We start from the raw sequence: 24,343 nt of genomic DNA on the forward strand, positions 1-24,343 counted from the left end.
TTGCAAGGGAGCAAACTCAAGACTTGATAGGGGTGTTGTAAAACTGGACCATACCATTACCTGGCACGAGCAGTGAACAGTTGAAGAGATGGTCTCTCAGATTTATCAGCAGTGAATAGTGTAGATTGAAGAGACGGTAAATGTGATCACATCCGACGGAAATGGAGATGGAGACGAAAAACATAAATGGAGGCAGAGGTGGAGATGGAGACGAGTATCAATCTGTTTCCTATTCCAAAACTTTTTCTTCAATTGGGTTTTATTTTGAAAATTTGAGGAATAATGAAGGGAAAATTCGACATTTTATTTTTTCTATTAGCACTTAACGACGATGTCAATTGTTAGAAACAGTAACAATACTCTAAGACAATATGTAAACAGTAAAGATAGAGTTAGTTAATTATCTAAACCATAAGGGTAGTTTAAGAATTTTGCCCAAAAATTATTGACTCAGTCATTGATTCAATTACCCAATTGACTAAATTGTTGAATTGTTTAGCTCTATCAGTGGCCATGAGTTAAATACCAATTCTCTTTTTTTCTTTTATCTGCTATTTTTGTACATTTTTATCATTGATTAAGACAATTTTTATTTGTCAAACTTATTTGTGTTTAATATGATTTTATGCGTAATATTAGAGGCATGCCTTTTTACAAAAAAAAAAAGAAAAAGAAAAACATGATTTTTTGTAACTTTTTTTTTGTATCTAATTTTTATATTTTATTATTTAGTTAATAATGTAAAGTATTGACCTATTTAACCTAAATGGTTGAACTGCTGACCACCACCCAGACAAAAAACAGTTTCATTTTTTAGCTGATTTTGAATAATAATAATAATAATAATAATAATAATAGATGTTTAATTACAAAAAAAAAGGTTAAAAGATGTCAGTTACATACTTAAAGCACAAAAATTAAAATCCCAAATAAATTATCCAATTATCATCATACATTAAAAATCAATTGTGGTATAACTCCCCCTTTAGAAGCTCCTTTCAATCATTTCTACCTTTAATAAGGCTATATTAGTTAGTAGATATGCAATTATCATAAGACAATTATAAAGAGTTAATTTTTCTCAAATTAATTATTCAATAAAAACAAGCAAATAATAATTATTCAACTAAAATTTGTAGAAATTTATATTCTAAAACCCAATTAAAATTGTTATTCAAACTTTCAAAGGATGAAGTTAATATATCTAATCAATGTATGCGACTTGTGACTGGCCCATCCAATCATTCAACCTATCACCCTAATAAATTAAAAGACGGGTCTGTTTTATCCATTGACTTTAGTCAAATATAATTAACCCAAATTAGTTATTCAATAAATTAAATAAATATTAAATATCAAAATTATTACTTATTGAATGGGTTCGACTATCATATCAGAAAGACATGATACTGAGAAAAAACTTGTAACCAAACAACTGGTATAGAAAAGAGGTGATAACCGGGTGGTGTTCATCAAAATTCATGGAGGTGCTTTGATTGGTTAAAGATCTTCCGGTACCATGTCTTTTCTAGTATCATAATAACAATGTCTTTTCTAGAATGGGCTGTTGAGGTTTCTAGAATTTTTATAGTAATTGCCTACAATGTTTTCATCCCACCGTTAACCCAGATGGTCGAACCGTCACCTAGTCATGATTCTGGATTTGACTCAGTTAAGACCCGTCAGACGGTCAAAAACCGTTCACTTGATCAAGAATCGTTCGATCTGACCGGTTCAACCGTTGACCCATTCAACCAAATGACCGAGTCGTGGATTGCACATTCAATGCATACAAAACTTTCGGAGGCATAACTTTGCATATATATATATATATGTGTGTGTGTGTGTGTGTGTGTGATGACATGGCACGGTTTGAATCGTTCAACCTGACTAATCAAACTGATGACCCATAACCCAAAGGCAAAAGGGGTTCGACCTCCGAGTCAATTTTTAAAAGATTGATTGCCTAGTCCCCGTTTGAAGAGGACAGAAATGTCAATATGACACATGATGCCCCTGCTTTTCAAATTGCTCCTATTTGCCTAATTGAGCAAAAGTGTAAAATGCAAAATCCAATAATAATAGCATTAACTATTCCATTGCTTTAGAATGCTATATATTGCCATCATCTTATGTTTCCTTATAAAAAATTCGATAATAGGGTAATGGTGTGAATTGTTTGGAGTCCAGATCTCATCCCAACAAAAAACTGCCTCAGCAATTTCTAACATGATCTTTGTCCCAACACTTTTTAGTGAGTAGATGTCTTGACACAGATCATGTTAAAACCGTGTTGGAACAGTTTTTTGTTGGGAGGAGATCCCAACTCAATTTCTTGGGACTATTTTTTGAATCACACTAACAAGAAGAAATGGTGTAACCCTAATTGCTATGTCCTGTGTTGACAACATTTGAGAGCAAAACAATAACACTACAGCAAAAGAACAAAGAATGAAAACTAAAAAAACAACTACTTACTTTCTAGGTCATTCTTAATTAGTCATTGTATGGACTTAAGCAAAAAAAAAAAAAAAAACTACATGCAACTCCCTTTCTTTTCCTTCAAACTAAACACAGCCTTGGTGACTTGAGCTTCTCTTATAAACTATAGTTGTTGGTTGGATGAATGCAAACAACAAAAGGCCCTCTCTTAGAAATTTCCTTGAAAAAGTGAAGGCTTTGTCATCAAAGTTGGGAAACTCAATTAGGTGTAAAGGCTTTATAAGACTTTTGTCCACATGGGGGAGGCACAAGCATAGCTCCTAAGAAACTTGAGAAATTTCATTTTATCTTAAGACACTTGAAAAAAAAAAACGGGGTTGAGATCTTTTACAAAAGAACTGCTAGTGAGAGAATTTGTTATATGGTGAAACCTTTTAAGAGGAGAAATGACACTGCAAGAAAAAAAGGCTATGCCAGCACACTCGGGATCTGCTATCCACAAGTTGTTTCCACATACCTACACAATGCGCAACTATCATGTGACGTGGGTACAGATGTGGGAACAGCCTATGGGTATCAGATTCGAGCCCATGCCAACAATCCCAAAACCTTCAGCTTAGCCTTTTAAAACCCCCACCTTATACCTAAGTGGTTTTACCGTTGCCGGCTTTAGCACCACTGGCTCAGCTTTTGACTTAATTGGGATGGAGGATGCATCTAGATTAACTAGAGATGAATCAAGTTTTTAAAAGGCTAGGCGTAATGACCAGGTGAGGCATAAGCTTCAAGGCATTGTGTGGTAGAAGCCTAAAGCTTAAGAATAAAATTAATTAAAGTTTATAAATTAATAAAAATGATATATAAATATCCAAAAAAAATAAAAGTTTACAAGGAATAACTAGTTTCAGCATTGAAACATTAAATAAAACAATAACCAATCAACTAACGATTAATAATAAACAACTTACATTTCATGTTTCAAAATTTAAAATTCTCGAATAACCTAAATGACCAATTTAGAAGAAAGGAAACATATGAAGAATCATCCATATAACTAGATATTAGATTTATGGTCATTCAATAGTTTAGAAGAAAGAAAACAACTTAATTAATTTAATATATGCAAAAAAAAATCGATAAAAAAGTAAATCCATTAGGAAAATAAATAAGAAAAATAATAAATTTACCATGTTAGATTTAGAATAATAATAAAAAACCTCATTTGATATATCCAAGAGAAACTAATAACTTGATTGGCCCCTTTTCCATTGAGCTCTCTTAAAACATTAAGAAAAACTAATAGAACTTGATTTCTCCTATTAGTTTTTCATTTTTACTCTTTTTTTATTTGACCCAGAATTATTAAAGTGCTTTTTCATATATTTTGAATTACGAAAATGCATAAAATATATATTTTTTATATTAAATCACTAAACAATCATTGATACATAGGCTTATGCCTCATTCTGACAAAGGTTTTGTCTCAGATCAAAGTTATGAGGTTTAAGCTTTGAGAGAAAATCTGTGTGCCTCACCTCAAGAAGTAAGCCCCATGTCTCAGGGCTTAAGCCTTTTAAAATAATGAAATAATTTGGAAACAATTGTTATTGCCTCTAACTAAAACAATATTGGTGAAAAGGCGCAATTTGAGAGAAGGGGGTTTTTCGGCTTGGGCTGGTGTGTATAGGTTTTGTTTGTCAAAGTTAAAGCTGTTTTTGTGAGATATTTAGGGTGGGTGAGGCTGAAGTTTCAGATTTTCAGTTGAGAGGAATTGACTTGTTTAGGTTCAAGCTTGTTGCAGTTAAAGCTCTTTGTTTGGTTGCTTTGTTTTTTGGCAGATCCTTCTGCTGTAGTTGTAAAAACATAAGACCCCTCTCCCTTAAATCTCACTTATGACATGACCGGCGTTTTTATATAAACAATGGAAAAATGTATGCTACTTACCCCAATGAATTTGATAAAGAAAAACATCTGATTAATTGGTTGACACATTAATGATACCAGTTGCTTGGTTACAAGTTTTGTTTGTGTCTCTTCACTCTCTTGTTTCTTGTTCGTTATTCTTATGTTTCATAATTCATTACCAAAAAAACGCATGTAACGGTGGATAGAGGACTGTGGTAAGTCACCCTCCTTTCTTGGTCTCTTTTTTATCTCATTTTATGAAACAATAAAAGGTACAATGAAACCCTAAAAAAAACTTAACCTAATATTCTCGTTTTATTGCCCAATATTCCCATCTGAAGGTCATCCTAGCTTCAACCCGGATGATCAAACCGATGAACCATCATCCCAACAAACCTACTCAACCTCATGTTCGGGTTTTAAAACACTGTTCTAAAATTCTAAATACCTTTTCATTAAAAAGCAATTTTACTATTTTCGCATTTTGACATCTAACGGTTATTTTGAATTGATTAGAACAAAACTAGTGACACTTTTATAGATATTTTGCCTAATTTTAAAATTCTTATACAAACCAATTCGAAAAAGTTAATTGATACATCAATTTTTTTTTGAAATATCAACCAAACAACAATATTTAAAATTCCTTATTATAAGAGATTTTCTTTTTACCTACCCGGGGAAATTGAGAAATTTTCAACGAGAATTTACCATGTTCCGAAGAAACCGAACAAATTACAGAGCATGGATAGAGTTCAACAAAATCCCCAAGTTCGACCGTTGATCCTATATAGCATAAAAGGTTCGAAGTATTGTTACATATCGGCCCATATCGTTCCGGAACCCTTCCGATTCACCCCTACAATGGGTGTATCGGGGTCTAACCGGTTCAGAGAATGGAGGAGCCCTAGACCGACTCCCTGAACCAGTTTTGAAAAAAAAAATAAAAATAAATAAATAAACAAGTATCGAAACGCCACCGGCGTATCGATATTTTGAACCTCATCATATCAACTACCTACACATTACCCAGCTTGCCAGTGCCGGCCACAAGTGATAGATCAAAAACAATTTATATGAAATTATGACCAACAGAAATTAGAAAGAGAGTGCGAAATCGATTGAATCTTATTCTATAGATATCTATATATAAATATGAATTTACCTGGTTCAGCCTCTCTTATTATTGACAAATAACTCACAGAGGGTTTAGTGAGGAAATAATAGCCGCAATAAACAAAAGACAACATGCACAAGAGAAAAGGTACAACGATATAGACCCCACCAACATCATCCGATATATAGCCCTACAAAAAGAAAAAGAAAAAAGATCCAGTTTCATAGCTGTGGATCAGCATGGCCGAAGTGGATGATCTACAAGCTGGATGAAGTATCTGATCATCGTGTTTCATCCTCAAGGTTGCGGAAACCAGTAGTCAGATCCTCATGTAGTTTCCTGAACTTTGCCACCAGGGCTTCCTCCCCTTCTGCTGGGTCCTCAAATTTCTGAGACCTGTAACATTGAAAGGTTACCGAATCGTATCACATCACATGCAAATGATAATGTATGCAATTGTCCAAAACAAGGTTTATCCCCTCTTCCCCAAGTTTTTACCCCACTTACACTAAACGATAAAAGAGATCTCCCATCCGATGTTTAATAAGGCTGTAAGATATCTTCTGGCCATCCATACCAGCTGCTCGCTCCACCGCCTGCAAAACCCCATCAGTTGTTTAAAAGAATTTTCTGAGAACATTAATAGAGATGCTATCATGATCAAGAAGCCTGTTCATTCCAGACTAGAGAAACAAGGTTCATAAACATATAGGTTTGAAATCTTAAGACATTAGAAGTAAGAACATTCTGTCTCCTAGGGATGAATAATTTTTTTTAGAACATAGTACTTGTGATGGCTCTTTTTTTTAATCAATAACAGAACCAATTTTATTAAAAGAAGAAATTTAGTACAATGAATGGGGAGGGATAAAAACTCTTAGCCCTTCCCAAAGGAAGATTACAGAACAGCCCAAAATAACTAATTCCTTCCCACCCCTTGTTTAGCAAGCGTGTCAGCAACAGCATTTGCGTCTCTTTCAACCCAATTACAAGACACCTCTACCCCTTGCAGCAAATTAACAGCTTTTCTCTTTTCATGAATGTAGCACCACCACCCCTCTTCCCCATTTTTTTGAAGCCAGCTAATTACAAGCTTCGAATCACCTTCTATCACCAACTTCCTGATATTCAGCTCTTAACCCTTTTGGATCCCTTCCATAACAACCATAATGTCAGCTCTTAATGAATCCCCTTCACCAATTGGGCCTGAGAATAGTGCAATGATATTTCCTTCATTCCTGAAAATTCCTCCAATGCCAGAAGGACCTGATATTCAGCTCTTCTCTGACTCTCTTCAGAAGAATTAATCCCAAACCAACCCACTCTGCATTATATCCAAATCTCAGATTATCCTAGTAAAGATTGATTGGAAACCAATGCTCGGATCCAAATCTGACCCCAAAAGTCAAATATTTAACCCAAACCTAACCCAGATTTTATAATGGGTATATCTCAAGTCTCAACAAAGTAAAAAATGGATGCACATACTGGCACTAGAACTTGTCCACTCCATTAAATGACATACAACACCCAACTAAGATCGCAATGCTTGGCCACGAAAAAAAAAAACAAAAAACAAAAAACAAACAGTAAAAAATGCAAGAAAAAAAGGCTATAGGCTTTACCTGATTTGCCAAATTATAGAAATGAATTATGTTGCGCATCATCCATACAGATTTGTAGAATGGGCAGAACTTATCATATCTGTTGCAGTGATACAAAGACAAAGATAAATTATTATCTCTTATAAACATAACGAAAAAATTGATCCTACGAGAATTTTATATTGGTTAAATTTCAAAAGGTACTTACGGAGTAAATGCATTCTGGGCAAGATAGTCCTCCCTCAGAAGTTTTGCAGTCTCCAGGGTAATCTTATCCGTTTCTGCTAAAGCATCTTTCCCAACAAGCTGAAACAACATAAACAGCCATAAGATCATCCATTATACTAGTAACTAGGATAATCAGTTGAAAAGGTCTTAGTTTTCAATGATAGCAGACGCAAATATTGGACATCAAACTTAAATCTATTAATATGCACCTCTTCACAGACAGACAGGGTTTTAGTCATCTGACCTTACACTAAATTAATTTCAGTTAATATATTTTTGAGACATCAGCATGATCAAATGATCTAAACAACCCAATCATTACATTTTCACATCTGCAATGAGTTACTTTGCTCAACACCTTGGAATAACCACAACCTTTTATGTATTGGATTGTTTAGAATCTTGATCTAAGATATTAAGACCTACATGGTAGATTCATTTACTACCCGCCTCATTTCACAATAGTTAGATCTAAGATATTAAGACCTACATGGTAGATTCATTTACTACCCGCCTCATTTCACAATAGGTAGAAAGGAAACTATTCTTATTCTACCAGTTTGACATAATTACATTCATCAAACAATAACAAAATACAAGATTTTAACTGAGACTGGAAAACCCACAACACAAAAAATCTAAAGCAAGTAAACCTACTTGGACGATTTCATTCAGGTCATCTTCTCTCTGCAACACCTCACGGGCTTTGGTCCTGATGTCAATGAAATCTGGATCAAATTGTTCATAGAAAGATTCCAAGGCCTGGGAACACATGAATTGAATGTGAGAAACAAATTTTTATAATCCGGTCAACAAGTGGTAAATGTTATACTAAATTCAAGTATTTAAGGAAGAATAATGTCATCTGGGTTGTGTAATATATGGAAACATCTCAAAATTACACCTTTGAGTACTTCGAATAGGAAATAAGCCAGTTCACAGATGGGAAATGTTTCCTCTGAGCAAGCTTCTTGTCCAGACCCCAGAAGACCTGCAAAATTTTGATTGGTAATTATAAGATTAAGTTTGATTGCAAAAGAAAGCATCAAGGTACCATCCAGACCTGTTCACAGGCCAGGCCTCGGGCCTGACTTACACTGTGTCAGGCTCGGGCTTCGGGCTGGAACCCATTCAAAATTTGGCAAAAGCCAAGCCCAAGCCCAGCCCATGAACAGGTCTAATACCACCATCATCATCTAAGCCTCATTCCAGCTAATATGGGATTGGATACATAAATCCTGTTTCACCATTCCTTTCTGTTTAATGCTATATCCTTTGTTAAATTATGAGTGCTTAAATCATTTCTTACTACTTTGATCTATGCCCATTTCTGCCCCAAGCCCTTCTAGCCCCTTCAACTTGTAACAGATCAACTCTTCCTACAGATGCTGTAAGTGGTCTTCTATGCACATGACCAAACCATCTAAGTCTATGTCAAGGTACCATTCCCACAAATATTTACATAAGTTCAGAGGATGAGGGTCAGGATTTACAACCTAGATGTACACTAGCACACATCCAACAAATTTAAACATGATAATCAATAATCAACGGGTCCTCAGAGTAACTTCTTGATGGATCATGGTTCAAGTGAATTATAAACATCAAATTTGAAGTTTTCTATCCGGCTTGCCATACTTTTACTGGACTTGCAAAATTTAGATTATTAGAGGATTAGAAAGAGCCAACTGGGTCAAAACTTTTTTTTATCAGCAAAATCGAAATTTTTATTAATTTAAAAACAGATTACAAGAACTTTCCAGAGTATAACAATATATAACTGGGTCCAAACTTGATCCTTTTTTCTTTGTTTGATCAGTACATTACTGATCCAGATAAATCTCCTTTACTGAAATCTCTATTGGTGAGTCCCAAATTGTGAGGCATGTAATATGCACAGAAGGGAGTACATTATTAACAAGTATTTGGGGGAGTTAGGGAAACACAAACAAAAATAAGGTTAATGTTACCTGGACAATGCTGAGGGTTGCAGATGTTACAGGATCTGAGAAATCTCCTCCAGGAGGAGAAACAGCACCAACAATTGTAACACTACCAGTACGTTCTGGCCCTCCAAGACATTTAACTTTACCAGCACGTTCATAGAAAGAAGCTAAACGAGCTGCCAAATAAGCCGGATAACCACTATCTGCAGGCATCTCAGCCTGAAAAGGAAATATGTTTGTCATCAGATTCAGATAATGGACACCGCTAAATGTATTCAACAATTTAACAGATATGAAACAGAAAAGCATGACAACATGATTTGTACACAGAAAGCATGGTGAGTGCATCGCAAAACAATGCCTCCATAAAGCAAATACAGTATCCATAATTCTAAGTTACTTGTACCTCAATGATCTTAATCCAAGCTCCAAAACCTGTTTTTCAAATCTGATTTGGATCCCTGAATTTTTCTTTTTCTGGGGTAAAACTGAACTGGATCTCTGAATTTTAGATTGCTTTTATTGTTTAGGGAGAAAAGGTAATAGAAACAATTTCTTATCTAGCTTTTAACCCCATTTATTGGTTAAAAAGTAACCACATAAAAACTACCCAAATAACAATCTTTTCCTCCCTCCCAAAAGCTTCCTAAATAGCCCTAAACAGTTCAGTATATCCACAACTTACCCCACTTCCCACTCTAATTTCCATTAACTTTCATCAATTATTTATTCCCCAACCTAGAAGAGTTTTTTCTTATGAAACCCTAGTTCTCTTGAGTCCCAAGTTTTGAACCCCAATTGGGTGAGCATCCCTTGGGTATTGGACTGTTAGGTGGAAAAGAATGTAAAAGGATAAAATCAATTGGTATGGCAGCAGAGACTGTCATAATTCTCTTAGGTGTGGAAGGTACAAATTCTTTTTTATATCATTCATTTTCAGAATTAATAAAATACTCGCTAATTACCAATCAGAGAAAAAGAAGCTGCAGTTCCTCCAAATCGTCTCCTTAAAATTGAGCTCCAGAACTAGGTCCATTGTGCATTACCATTTAACAAACAATTTGACATCACTTGATAACAAAATTTGAGAAGCTTATGAGAGGTAAAAAATATAAAAGTGGTGGTTTATGAGAGGTAAAAATATCAAGGTGTTTTATACAAAGGCGTTTACCAATAGGAATTTGGAAGGGTATTTAGAATTCAAGATGAAATCGAATAAAGTTACAGCTTTCCACGATAATATATCTATACTATTATAAAGCAGATATACTTGTCTGGTGCAGGTCATAAAAGTTAAATTTGACTATATAATGCACACGTTCATAGCACGCCATAGAAGTTAAATCCAATTATATAGTGCACATAAAATGTAACGACTTATATCTTTACCCTTTACACATACCCTTAAATTGGCATCTTAAAATGTGGAATCAAACACACACATCTCAGATTGGAATTGTTTAATATCTCTGATACTGTAATATATTTCGCATGTAAATTACAAAGCATTTCTAAGGCAAAATGCTTTCAGATCCAGCCTCAAACATCCAAAGTCCTGCTGAAATAACATTTAGCTTGATATTGTGATGATAGCATAGCTAGTGAGAATAGAAGCAAGAATTAATCTACTGAAAAACATACAGGCCCCATGATGAAGTAGGAAATACCATTGGAACAAGTTCCCAACAAAATTAGAAGGTTTGAATGTGACAACAGTAAGTTATCCTAAGACTGCACCATCTTGAACAGAATAAATTACCAGAAATGATATCAGCTTAGAAAAGGTGTCTTAATATGTATATATGTTCACATGATTGGCACTGCTATCTATATTACCAGGATACAGCTGTATACAGTATCAGCTAAGAAATTTACACTAAAAATTGAAATATCTGACAAGACGGCACTATTGTACAGGTGTCTGGGTATCATAATATTGGAATTACAAAACGAAGACAAGCACTATTGTACAGGTATGTTCTTTGCAAAGCTGATGGAGAGACTGGGGTACCACTTATTAGTGTCTTGCCATTATGCAGAAGTTGTTTGGGTCTGGGCTTTATCCCCTTTTTGGGTGTAGCTGGAACCCTCCGCTGAATGTACAGAGTTTGTTTTCTCCATCCTTTTTCAGCTGGCCAGTGAAAAGGGGTAGGATCATGTGGAGGAGAGTAAGGGCTGCTGTATGTTGGTCTTTGTGGGAAGAAAGAAATTCCAGAATTTTTTCGGAAAGGGAGAGGGATGCTGAGAACTTAATAGAGCTGATCCACTGGCTGAAATCCATGGATATGTTTACAGACTTTTCTGTGGATGATTTGTTGAGAAGTTGGAAAGAAATAGCAAAATCAGCCCAGGTTAGAAAGATCATAAGCCCTTCTTGGACCCCCCCCCCCCTCCTGCTGGTTATATAAAATTGAATTTTGATGGCAGTAGCATTGGGAATCCAGGACAATCAAGTATTGGGGGGATTTTCAGAAATGAGGAAGGTAATGCTCTAGCCCTATTCTACAGCCCAATTGGAGAGGGTGACTCCCTTAGGGCTAAGATATCAGCATCCTTGGAGGGCTTCAAAGAGCAAGAGACCTGGATATTAGGAGGCTGGTTATTGAAGGAGATTCGGAGGTGGTGGTAAGTTGGTTAAAGGAAGATAAACCTCTTGGAGGTGGCGGTAAGTTGGTTAAATGAAGATAAACCTGGAATGTGGAAATACAGCAATGAGAGGAAAATATTTAAATGGTTGCCAAAGGATATTGAAGTAAAGTACAGTTGGGTTAAAAGAACAGCAAATTCTTTTGCTGACAGGCTAGCTAAGCAAGGGATGAATAGGGATTCTATGTTCTGGGCTTATTTCTAATTCTGTTTTTGTGCTTGTGGGGAAGTTAAGACAGTTTACCTCCCTCAAGTTGTATGTAATCCTTTAATAATTGAATTCCATGAATTTTTGTTATTGATCAAAAAAATATCTTCTTTCCCTCCATAGAACAGAAAAAGAATAAGAAAAAAGCATCCAAAACAAAGCAATGACATGATGTATCATATCAGATAAAATAAAGGAAATTTACCAGCCGCCCTGATATTTCACGAAGTGCTTCTGCCCATCGTGATGTTGAATCAGCCATCATACTAACATTGTAGCCCATGTCTCTGAAATATTCAGCTATTGTGATGCCTGAGAATTCCATATTCACATTAGATGCAAGAAAACAGAAACCATTTTATAACACGAAGGTTTACAAGTAGAGTATTGGCTGCAGGAAGAAAATGGATACTAGTAAAAGCTTTCCTTGTTTCCTTTTTCTCCATCTGACATCAAACATATGTAAAAAAACAATTCACACATGTGGAAAGTAGTAGTGACATAAAACCCTCAGGATCTTGAGCATGTTATTAAGACAGTTGACAAATATTAGTGTAATCTAAATTTGCCAGGTGAATCATTTTTAAAAAGTATTATGCAGTAGATGTTTTGGTTATTAAAAATCCCTCTGTATGAGAATAAACTCACCTATATTGTAAGAATCAGACCAGACTGGACAGTTGGACCGTCAAACTTAGGAACTTGAGGTCAATCCAGTTTTTTAAACAACAGTTTTTAATTTTTCACAAAAAAAAAAAAACATCTGATCCACTATTAACCTAGGTAAACATTAAATCAAAAAACCACCCGGGTCACTGTTTCATCATACATTGTAATTTGTAAAATGATAATGCAGGGTATTCAACTCAACCTCCTATTGAGAAAAAAATTCTTATTACCATTAGGCCACAACACCATTTGGTTTTTTTTGTTTATTTAACACTTATATTGATCAAATATACATATATATATATATATATATATATATATATATATGTATACGTATGTATTTTTTATAGAAACATGATTTACAAGAATTGAACCTGAATCACTTGAATGAAGATTAGAAAAATGACCATTAACCCACAGACAAAACACATGTTATAGTATACATAACATAAAAGGGCAACCCAGACGCCCAGTGCACAAAGCTCCCACCAATGCGAGGTCTGGGGAGGGACAGATGTACACAGCCTTACCCCTGAACATACAGAAAGGCTGTTTCCAAGATTTGAACCCTGGTCACCCATGTTGCAATGGAGCAACCCAAATGTTGTGCCAAGGCCCACCTTCATGTTATAGTATATATAATATACTATTTGTATATGACATCACTGGCCACTAGATCAACCCAGTGGTTTAACCGCTTGACCCATGACCAGGTGGCCTTTCCAGTTTGATGAACAGTATTACAAATTGATTGTTGAGTGGGCCGACTTGTGTTTAGTTTATTTTCTTTTAAATTAAGATGTTGTTGGGCCTTGGGCCCATTAGTTTTTATTTTTTAAAGAGCTGTAATTACTTAGCCGCCCTACTAAGGGCATCCTTGTAATATCTCATACTTAAGTTAATTATAAATAGAATGAGGGGCTGGCGGCTAGGGTTAAGTAAATCTATCCTAGTCGACCTTCTTCTCTTTTCTTCCCTTTCCTCTATCTCTTGCTGAAATCCCCAACTTTCTACTCTTCCTTTCACAAGAAGCTTGGCCGAAATCAGCACATAAGGCTTTCTACTTGGTATCAGAGCAGGTTGAAGGTTCTTGAAGAGATTCGTTCCTGCAGCCCTAGATCGGCCAACTGCATGGAGATTTAAGAGGCTGATCGAAGCTTTCAGGTAAGCCCAGTTTTTGGATTTTCTTGATGGATCTGTATGCCCTGTAGCTGGTCTAGGGTTTCTCATCAGAATCAGGAAAAACTGGAGAAAGGGGAAGAGTCCTGATTTTGTTGGACTCTTCAATTTTGACCTAGGTAGTGGCGCCCTATTTTTTTTAGGGTTCCTTTGGGTTTTTTGTAAGGGGCGATTCAAGTTCCATATGGTTTGGAGGCCTCTAGAGAGGGCGGTTGCTTCTTCTCTCTCTTCTCCCCATCCCACCGAAAAGGAATCTTTCATAGGAAGAAAGTCCAGGACACCAAAGGAGTGTCGTTGGTTCCAGAAGTTATTCTGTTTATTCTTGTTGCATTTTTTAGCTGTTTTCTTTACCTCTTTGAGACACATGGAGGGACACAGAGTTGAATATAAGCCCGGGAATGAAATGGGACCAGTGGGAGAGGTGTTGGAGACCCCTTCGGAGCCGGAACCATTACTACAGTCAGGTTGGATGGTACAAATTACTTGGAATGGTCCCAATCTGCAAAGATGGCCATTGGGGCTCGTGGAAAATTGGGGTATATTACTAGTGAAGAGGTAAAACCCGAAACTGGCAACTCCCGGTGGGTACAAGAAAATTATATGGTAATGACATGGTTGTGTAATTCTATGTTGCCACATATAAGTAAAAACTTTTTATGGGCAAACACTGCTAAGGAGATATGGGATGGGGTTGCAGAGACCTACTCACAGAAGGAGAATGTTGCTAGGGCTTATCAACTGAGAAATCAGATTATTGCTACTAGGCAGGGAGATAGATCTGTTGCAGCTCATTTTTCAGTCCTTAAGACCCTGTGGCAGGAGATTGACCATCTAGAGACCTTTGCTTGGGAAACCACCAAGGATGCAGCTACCTATCAAAGACACTTAGAGAAGTATAGGGTGTTCGAATTCCTTGTTGGCCTTAACCCTGAGTATGACATTGCACGACAGCATCTTCTTTCCAAGGACAGTGTCACTCTCTCCCAAGCATATGCATTCGTGTCAGGAGAGGAGTGCAGGAGGGATGTAATGATGAAGAATCTCATGTCTGATCAGTCTGCTATGGTAAGTGATGTGAAACCTAAACAGAATGGCAATGAGAACAAGAAGGAAGACAAAAGGGACTTAGTCTGTGACTACTGTAAGAAACCAAAGCATACAAGAGATACTTGTTGGAAGCTTCACCCACATCTTGTGCCGACCAAATTGAAGAATAAGAAAGGAAATGCACATATGGCAGTTATTGGTGACGCTCCGGCCCCCCCTACTACAGCTGCCTTGGAGTCTGTTGCAGCTGCTGCAGTAAGGGCCGAGCTTGAGAGGTTTGGGTTACTTCTGAATCAGAAGGATACAGCTAGTTCCAATTCAGCCGCAACCGAACAACAAGGTACAGGTAGCACAGGTGGAACTCACTCTACCTCCCTTGCCCACACAGGTAGTCCACATGTCACTGCAAACTATGTTTCTGCTTCAGGTAAGGAGAGATCTCCTTGGATTATAGACTCTGGAGCCTCAGAGCACATGACCCATTGCTCCACCATTTTCTCCTCTTACCAGCTCGGTTCTGGTAGAGATAGGGTCTCCACAGCTGATGGATCCCATGTTCCTATTGCTGGGAAGGGATCTGTCAAGATTAATGATTTCATTTGTTTACCCTCTGTCCTCCATGTTCCTAGATTGAGCACCAACTTGTTATCTATTAGTAGTTTAACTAAGAATCTGAACTGCTCAGTAATTTTTTCTCCTGGACATTGTATTTTGCAGGATCTGGATTCAAAGAGGACGATTGGGAGTGGTCGTGAAGTGAATGGAATCCACCTCCTGGATATTCTTCCAATTCACCAAAATCATCATGTTTGCAAGGACAGTGAGTCAAAACTTGTGGGTCGGATTATACTTTGGCATAATCGTCTAGGTCATTTGTCTTTTTCTTCTTTAAGTTCTTTGTTTCTAAAACTGTTTGAGTCTGTGAGTCTGTCAAGGTTGAAGTGTGAAGGTTGTGAACTTGGAAAGCATTGTAGACACTCTTTTAAACCGAGTAATAAAAGATGTTCTTCTCCTTTTGATGTTATTCATTTGGATGTGTGGGGCCCTTATCATGTTCCCTCTATGGGCGGCTATCGCTATTTTCTCCTGTTTGTGGATGATTTCTCTCGATATTCCTGGATTTACTTGATGAAATCACGTGATGAGGTACCATCCTTGGTGAGGCAATTTCATCAGATGGTATTAACACAGTTTGGAACTAGAATCAAGATGTTCAGATCTGACAATGCTAGGGAATATTTTGAGAGACATCTTGCCTCATATTTGTTGGAGTATGGTGTTGTCCATCAGAGTAGCTGCTCCTACAGTCCACAGCAGAATGGTGTTGCAGAGAGAAAGAACAGACACATTGTTGAGACAGCAAGAAGCATGATGATCACAGCAACAGTTCCGGTTCGTTTTTGGGGTGATGTTGTTCTCACAGCAGTATATCTGATTAACAAGATGCCTTCTCGTATACTTGGATTCAGCACTCCATTCAGCCTTTTTTTTCCTCAGGGGGAAATGTTTCATATTCCTCTAAGGGTGTTTGGGTGTGTCTGCTTTGCACATATTCTTGGTCCTTACCGTTCGAAGCTTGATCCCAAGGCAAAGAAATGTGTCTTCCTTGGATATGCAGAGAATCAGAAAGGGTACCGCTGCTATGATCCAGTCTCTGGGAACCGGTTTGTTACTATGGACATCACCTTTTTCAAATCTACATACTTCTTCTCAAGGAATCCTTCTCAGGGGGAGTGTTTTGGGGAAGTAAGTCAGTAGTCTATCCCTCTCCCAGTTCTAGTTCCTGTGTCTACTACTGTGTTTGACAACCATCCGATGTCACCTACCTTGCCACCCCCTGTGCGTTCCATCTCACAGTATTACTCATGGCAGAGACTTCATAAGGAGGTTGATTCCACTACAGCAGAACTCACACCACTTCCTGTCAATCCCTTGGAGACTCCAGATTCGGTTGATACAGATCCAGGTATTCCTCTTGATCCCTCTACTATTTCAATTCCCATTGGTCCCACTAACACTGTTACAGATAACCTTGATCTCCCTATTGCTTTTAGAAAAGGGAAGAGGAAGTGCACTGCTCATTGCATATCACAATACTTATCCTATAGTGGACTTTCTCCTTCCTACTGTGCTTTTCTCTCTTCTCTTGATTCCATGTCTATACCCAAGGGTGTTAGTGAGGCTCTCTCCAAACCTGAGTGGAAGGCAGCTATGCAAGAAGAGATGGAGGCTTTGATTAAGAATCTGACATGGGAGATTGAGGACCTACCAGAAGGCAAGGAGACAGTTGGATGCAGATGGGTTTACACAGTAAAGTATAAGGCAGATAGAAGCATAGAGAGGTACAAGGCAAGACTTGTTGCAAAAGGATACACACAGACCTATGGCATTGATTATCTAGAGACCTTTGCACCAGTTGCAAAGATTACCTCTGTTCGGATACTCCTTTCTCTTGCTACCTCATACTCTTGGCCCTTGTTTCAACTGGATGTAAAGAATGCTTTCCTAAATGGGGATCTGCAAGAAGAGGTGTATATGGATCTTCCAGCTGATTTTTATGATAATGCTAAAGAGGGAAAGGTATGCAAGCTGAAGAAGTCACTATATGGCTTGAAACAATCCCCTAGAGCATGGTTCGACAGATTCAGAAAGGCCCTGATTGTTTTTGGCTACACTCAAACTCAATCTAATCACACCTTGTTAAGCGCAGGGGATCCTTGGTGTAAATCCTAATTGTTTATGTGGATGATATTGTTGTCACTGGGAATGATCTGAGTGAGATTGATAGTCTGAAGAGGAACCTGCATAAGGAATTTGAGATTAAGGACCTTGGAGAACTGAGATACTTCTTAGGCATTGAAGTTGCAAGATCGAAACATGGAATTTTTATCTCTCAAAGGAAGTATGTCTTGGACCTTCTCCAAGAAACAAGGAAACTTGGAACAAAGGCAGCTAACACCCCCATTGATCAGAACCATAGAATCAGTGCATCAGAAGGTGAACCAGTAAAGGACCTTGGGGGGTACCAAAGACTTGTGGGTCGGCTACTATACTTGTGCATGACAAGACCGGACAACTCCTATGCAGTAAGTGTAGTGAGCCAATACATGCATGCTCCACGAAACCAGCACTGGAAGGCAGTTGACAGGATCCTTGCTTATCTGAAAGGGCATCCAGGCAGAGGCATATTGTTTACTGATCATGGACAGCTCAAGCTAGAGACCTATACAGATGCGGACTGAGCAGGATGCCTCGATGACAGAAGCTCAACTTCAGGAGTGTGCACCCTAGTTGGGGGTAACCTAGTCTCATGGAAGATTAAAAAACAAACAATTGTGGCAAGATCAAGGGCAGAAGCCGAATATAGGGCCATGGCACATGAAGTTTCAGAACTTCACTGGATTCGTTCTCTGTTGGAAGAAATCGGTGTTCAGGCAGAAGAACCTATGATGCTATACTGCGATAATCAGGCAGCAATTAATATTGCTCATAATTCAGTCCAACATGACCGAACTAAGCACATTGAAGTAGATAGACATTTTATCAAATAAAGGGTAACTTCTGGAGAAGTTTGTCTTCCATACATTTCTTCTGATCTGCAGCTTGTTGATGTCCTCACAAAAGGTGTTGCAAAGAATAAACTGGAGCATGATCTACGCAAGTTGGGGATGTATGACATCTACTCCCAATTTGAGGGGGAGTGTTGATTGCGCCAACTTGTGTTTAGTTTATTTTCTTTTAAATTAAGATGTTGCTGGGCCTTGGGCCCATTAGTTTTTATTTTTTAAAGAGCTGTAATTACTTAGTTAGAGTTGCCGCCCTACTAAGGGCATCCTTGTAATATCTCACACTTAAGTTAATTATAAATAGAATGAGGGGCTGGCGGCTAGGGTTAAGTAAATCTATCCTAGTCGACCTTCTTCTCTTTTCTTCCCTTTCCTCTGTCTCTTGCTGAAATCCCCAACTTTCTACTCTTCCTTTCACAAGAAACTTGGCCAAAATCAGCACATAAGGCTTTCTACTTTGATATTTACAAAAACACCTAAATTCTTTATGTTAGAGCCTGCCTTTGCTTGCATTGAAAGAGCATTTCCCCATCAGGTTACTGTCTCTAGTTCCAATTCCATCATTGATACTTCACATGACCCATTTATATAAACTCAAGCAAGAACCAAAGTGGTAAGCCATCAAAATATGCTTATGCATGTTAAGACTGAGCACAATTGTTTGTCTCCAAATGAGATTAACTTCCACCTTGTCATTTTATATTCTCTTTATGCAAATAACAGAAAAAAAAAAAAAAAAACATTTTTTTTCTCAAGCACATGGATGGCATCAGTAAAAGTTTTGCCTGCCTAAACTACTCAGTAACTGCAAGGGTACAGCTCGACAAGGTATCAGATATGAAATTTATATTGACAACTCAAGTACCAACACAATATGACACCCTTGTAAAGGTATTCAGGTAACATGTTACATGCCAATGAATTTAAAATTTCAATCAATCTCAGAGAACGAATTTCAACACAAAATGTAGCAGCAAGACCTTTAAATACCACAAGACAAAAATGAAGTTAGCAGTAAAAGGAAGAATTCAAATTCATCCAATATCAGTTGAATATCAAAATTGTACTTAAATTGAATGATTTAATACACAAGTTAGAAGGAAAAAGCAATGGAGTAACCTGTATAAATGGAGGCTTCACGAGCAGCCACAGGCATGTTAGAAGTGTTAGCCACAAGTGTTGTACGTTTCATGACAGATTCTTCACGGCCATCAGGTAGTGTCATTGTCAGTTGAGGAAAGTCCATAAGAACCTGATGTGAAGACTAACTTTTAAAAGTTTGAAGACAATAAATTGGTTATATATAAAAAAACTGATAGGAAAATAATATATACCTCTGCCATTTCATTTCCTCTTTCTCCACATCCAACATAAACCACAGTGTCAGAATTGGAGTACTGCAGGTAAACAAACAACATATATATGCATGAGAACTCCAAGAATAAAAACAAATGCTTTAAATATCCAAAATGCAAGGAAACTTCAGAATGAATAACCAATCCACCTTGGAAAGAGCTTGACTAATGACTGTTTTTCCACAACCAAATGCTCCAGGTATAGCACAAGTTCCTCCAAGAACAGAGGGGAAAAGAGCATCAAGAACACGCTATTCAAGGTAAGAAACAAAACGATTAGGAACACCAAAGTCTTAAAATGGAACAGTCATAGATCACAACATGAGATAATGTATTTAATTTGTTGTCACCTGCCCAGTCAGAAGAGGTGTATCAGCTGCAAGCTTAGTTGCAACAGGCCGTGGTGAACGGACTGGCCAGGTCTGCATAGGAGAAGAGAAAACCCCATTAAGAGGAATGTGCACCATTTTCAGAATGCAAGTACGAAGTACATGATAACTAACTTGACATCTGGAGTTAAGTTAATAACCTGAAGCATAGTAAACTGCTTTTTTACACCTTGAAACTCAAGCTCCAGAACAGTATCCTGCATATACAGAATGGATCAAAACATTGCAGCACAAAATAACCCCAGTATACTGAATAAACAAATGTAAAAATCTCAATTATACTGAATAAAAATATGTAAAAATCTCCGAGGGCAGAAGTCTTGGAAGTCCTATATGGTTTAAGATTGAGCAAAAACTATAGAGATACCATGGTGGAAGGTGACTCTAAAGTAGTTGTACGCTGGCTCAGATGTAAAACAAAGGACAAATGGAAATACAGATATATTAGTCAGTACGTTAGGAAATTGATGGCTGAATTGAATGTTCCATTTCATTAGACACCTAGAAGTGCCAATAGCATGGCTGATGAGTTAGCCAGAAAGGGAACCTACTCGGATTAACTATTTTGGGGAGTAGTTCCATTGGAGAACCAATAGTAAACATGGTTCACAGTATCACAAATAATATTTGACAAAATTTCCCAAAAACATCCCCATTTTGCCGATATTTAAATGATATTTCAGATTTCATTGATAGACTATATATTTAAGTTTAAAATTTTAAAATATTATTAAAAAGATTTTCATATTGAACAAAATCATCATAATTTTTTTAAAAATATTTTCATAAAAGAACCAATGATGAATTGATGTTTGGATAATTGGCTTATTATTTTGATATGATTCACTTATTAAGCCACTAATATTCAAAAGAAAAAAGAAAAATATATATAACTACAAAAGAGTATTCACAATCTAAACAAAAACATACAAAAACAAAAAAAAAAGAGAAAAATCAAAATGGCAAGTGACATATTTAATGAATAGAAGATGGCTAAAAGACTAAAAGGGAGATAAAGAAGAAGATACATATTAAAGTCTCCTAATTTTCTCCAATTTGAATTAAACAATTCTTTGCTCCGGTTTATTGAGCCTTAGATTTGCAATTATACTTCAAATGATTCCTTGAAAGTTTATTAACTAATTCCATGTTTCTAGAAAACTTTCCTAATTTTTTTTAGATTTTCCAAATATCTTAGCAAAATATCTCTGAAATTTCTTCATCTCTACATGGAGAAATGTCCATAAATATTGGAATTGCAAACCATGGTTGTAAATATATATAATAAAACTTATGGGGTAGGTAGAAAGCTAGCCTACAAAAAGAGGCACAAGACAAAATAAAGCTGCGCAACATTTTGACATGTTAATAAAACTTTGATTGTTTACCAATCCAAAGAAAATAACATGAAATGAACCAGTTCATAAGTTCTAAACTTCAAGAGAATTAGGTAACTATGAACCAGATTACCTAGCATTTGAACACAAAACAAACTAGTAATGCTAAACCCACCAAGAAGAAAATAAAGTGGTAAATCAAAACAAAATTCTAAAATGATTACCTAATTAATCATAAAAACACAAATACACATTTAAACTTCACCATAGTCATGAGTAGTAACTAGGATACTACCACTTTCGCAAAAGGTCCCAAGGCCCAAAATGTCAAAGGGAAACAGAACAAACAAATAGAAAATAATCCCACCACAGATCCCAAAGCTTAGATCCAGTACAATTCAACATAAATACCAAGGAAAATCTCAATGCCCAACATTATGAAAGAACCTTAACTGTTGAGAAAAATGACAATGTGAATGATACATAACACTGACCGAAAAGCAAAAGAAAATAAGTCACAGACAAACCTTCAGTGAGTATTGACCAGCAGGTGCGATGTAAGTGATCTTTCCCATAGCATCAGGAGGAAGTGCAACATGGTGCTGCATCAAACTGTTCTCAAAGACAGTCTGCAATGTAATGCAATCCATGTATATACTTCAGTGAAATGCAATATAGGAACAAAATATGAAGAGTTGAGTGCCAAAACCTTTTTCACAAGGCACCATTGAACTTTTATAAAATAAATTTGCAGCTACTAAACTCACAGCATATAAGTCTCCACCAGTTAGAAGATCTCCTTCACCTGCAACCAGTAGAAGAAAGTTGAACTAATCAGTACCAAACATCCAAAAGCACTAACCCATCATGTTAGGAGTAGACAGCAATATGGGAAAAATATTACCTATTTTTTTTGGTTGGAATTCCCAAAGTATATCCTTGTCCAGAGCTGGTACAGAGACACCCCGTGGAATATACACATCACCAGATCTTTTGGCAATGGTTTTCAGAGGCCTCTAAAGAAACAAGGACAACAGCCAAGCATAAGATCCTGTTTTACGCTAACTCACAAATCGCAATACCAACAACAAAATGCTCAAGTGAAAAAATGGTTGATGTTAAAATAAGAAAATAATAAAGAAATTAACAGGTAGATCTAAGAGTAAGACATTATTTTTTATCATTACAAATAATTCTATACTGTCAAGTAGATTTTAAACAAACCTGAATACCATCAAAAATGTTTCCCAAAATGCCAGGTCCCAACTCCACTGACAGTGGCTGCAAGAGCAATGCACAATTTGCAAAAAGAACCAGTTAGTAGAATCAATTACTGACAATCAAGCACAGAAAAGCCTTCAAACGTACCTTGTGTGTTCGTAGAACAGGGTCATTCACCATCAAACCAGCTGTTTCTTCATACACTGAAATACAAAAGAAAACAGGTTTCCATTAAACTTGTAATTATTTTTGCTTTAACTAAATGCCACATGAAAGAACAGGACGAGAATCCAGTAAAGAAAAGAAGAAACATGAAAATGGAACAGAAATGGGGCAGAAAAAATTTAGGACTTGTACAATGATAAGAAAAAAAAACACCAATAATAGGAAAGCTCTATTAAAAGGACCTTGGATTGTAGCAGAATCTCCTTCCAATCTAATAATTTCTCCAATAAGGTTGTCGTGACCAACACGAACAAGTTCATACATAGCAGCCCCTGCCATTCCATCTGCAACAACGACTGGTCCTGATACCTGTCAAACAATATGCGAAGTGAGGAAAGAATCAAGTCCAGTAAGTCGAAAGAAAACCAGCAGTTCTTTTTTTTTTTTTGGTAAATAAACCCAGCAGTTCTGTATATTAAATATGTCCCTTCTGAGATCATCATTCATCAAGGTTATAAAAGTTCAGATTTTTACTGAACTTACCACTCTGTATCAATCTAACAGAAGAACAAGAAGAAATAGATACTAATTGTAGTAAAGAGATCTTAAACGAAACAATTCAAAAAAAAAAGAAACTCTATGTCACCAATATATGAAACAGAGTCACTATCACTACTAAACAGGCAGCAGCAACCATCAATCCGAGCTACATACGGGAACCACGACACATACAACAGTCCAAATAAGCGGAAAATAATCTAAACTAAATCCAATTCGCCCAAACGAACCGAAGAACAAAACAGATCAAAACCCGATGATACCTTGCGAACGTATCCATACTCGCTCTCCTTCTCCGAGTCTTCAAAAGTTGTTAATCGAGCTCCATAAACCGACGGCATTTTCTCAGAGAAATCCGATGAACAAATGAGAATCAAATACAGAGATTGGTAGGACGCCGATCTAAAACCTGAATTCAAGATCTGATTAACTTAATTCACAGAAGATCTGGGGAAAACCCTAGCGTTTCGAGCAATCCCTAAGGAAATCGAGAGATAGCAGCGAGGAACCAAGATCCGAAACAGGAGTGAAACAGAAAATTGGCTCAGATATAATCGAAATTACGAAGATGTTTCATATAGAAAACACTCGTTTTTCCAGCATTTTTTTTTTTAATTTTTATACCCTGAATTTAACTAAATTTACATATCTCTGCCACCGAGCAATAACATGCGGCCAATCCACTGGGTGTGGTCGAATATTGAACCAACCGGGTTTCTTTTTGCCTATTTTACCCTTCCGGTTGAACCAATAGGTTCACT

General features: G+C 36.8%; 1 protein-coding gene across 1 annotated transcript; it reads right to left on the minus strand.

Moving 5' to 3' along the window:
- Positions 1-5,464: 5,464 nt before the first annotated feature.
- Positions 5,465-24,177, minus strand: LOC104611712 (V-type proton ATPase catalytic subunit A). Its single transcript, XM_010278892.3, has 20 exons — positions 23,846-24,177; positions 23,267-23,393; positions 23,007-23,062; positions 22,863-22,919; positions 22,543-22,654; positions 22,406-22,443; positions 22,166-22,267; positions 20,442-20,498; positions 20,263-20,334; positions 20,062-20,163; positions 19,892-19,954; positions 19,677-19,809; positions 12,302-12,408; positions 9,267-9,461; positions 8,201-8,287; positions 7,954-8,058; positions 7,277-7,374; positions 7,090-7,168; positions 5,972-6,060; positions 5,465-5,860 (listed from the first exon to the last, which is right to left on the minus strand). Exons 1-20 carry the CDS (start codon positions 23,921-23,923, stop codon positions 5,746-5,748), a joined length of 1,872 nt encoding a protein of 623 aa, XP_010277194.1. The 5' UTR covers positions 23,924-24,177; the 3' UTR covers positions 5,465-5,745.
- Between the last annotated feature and the right edge of the window lie 166 nt (positions 24,178-24,343).

Source organism: Nelumbo nucifera, chromosome 8 (assembly GCF_055504915.1).
Source record: "Nelumbo nucifera cultivar China Antique chromosome 8, China Antique-T2T, whole genome shotgun sequence".
Taxonomy (NCBI): domain Eukaryota; kingdom Viridiplantae; phylum Streptophyta; class Magnoliopsida; order Proteales; family Nelumbonaceae; genus Nelumbo; species Nelumbo nucifera.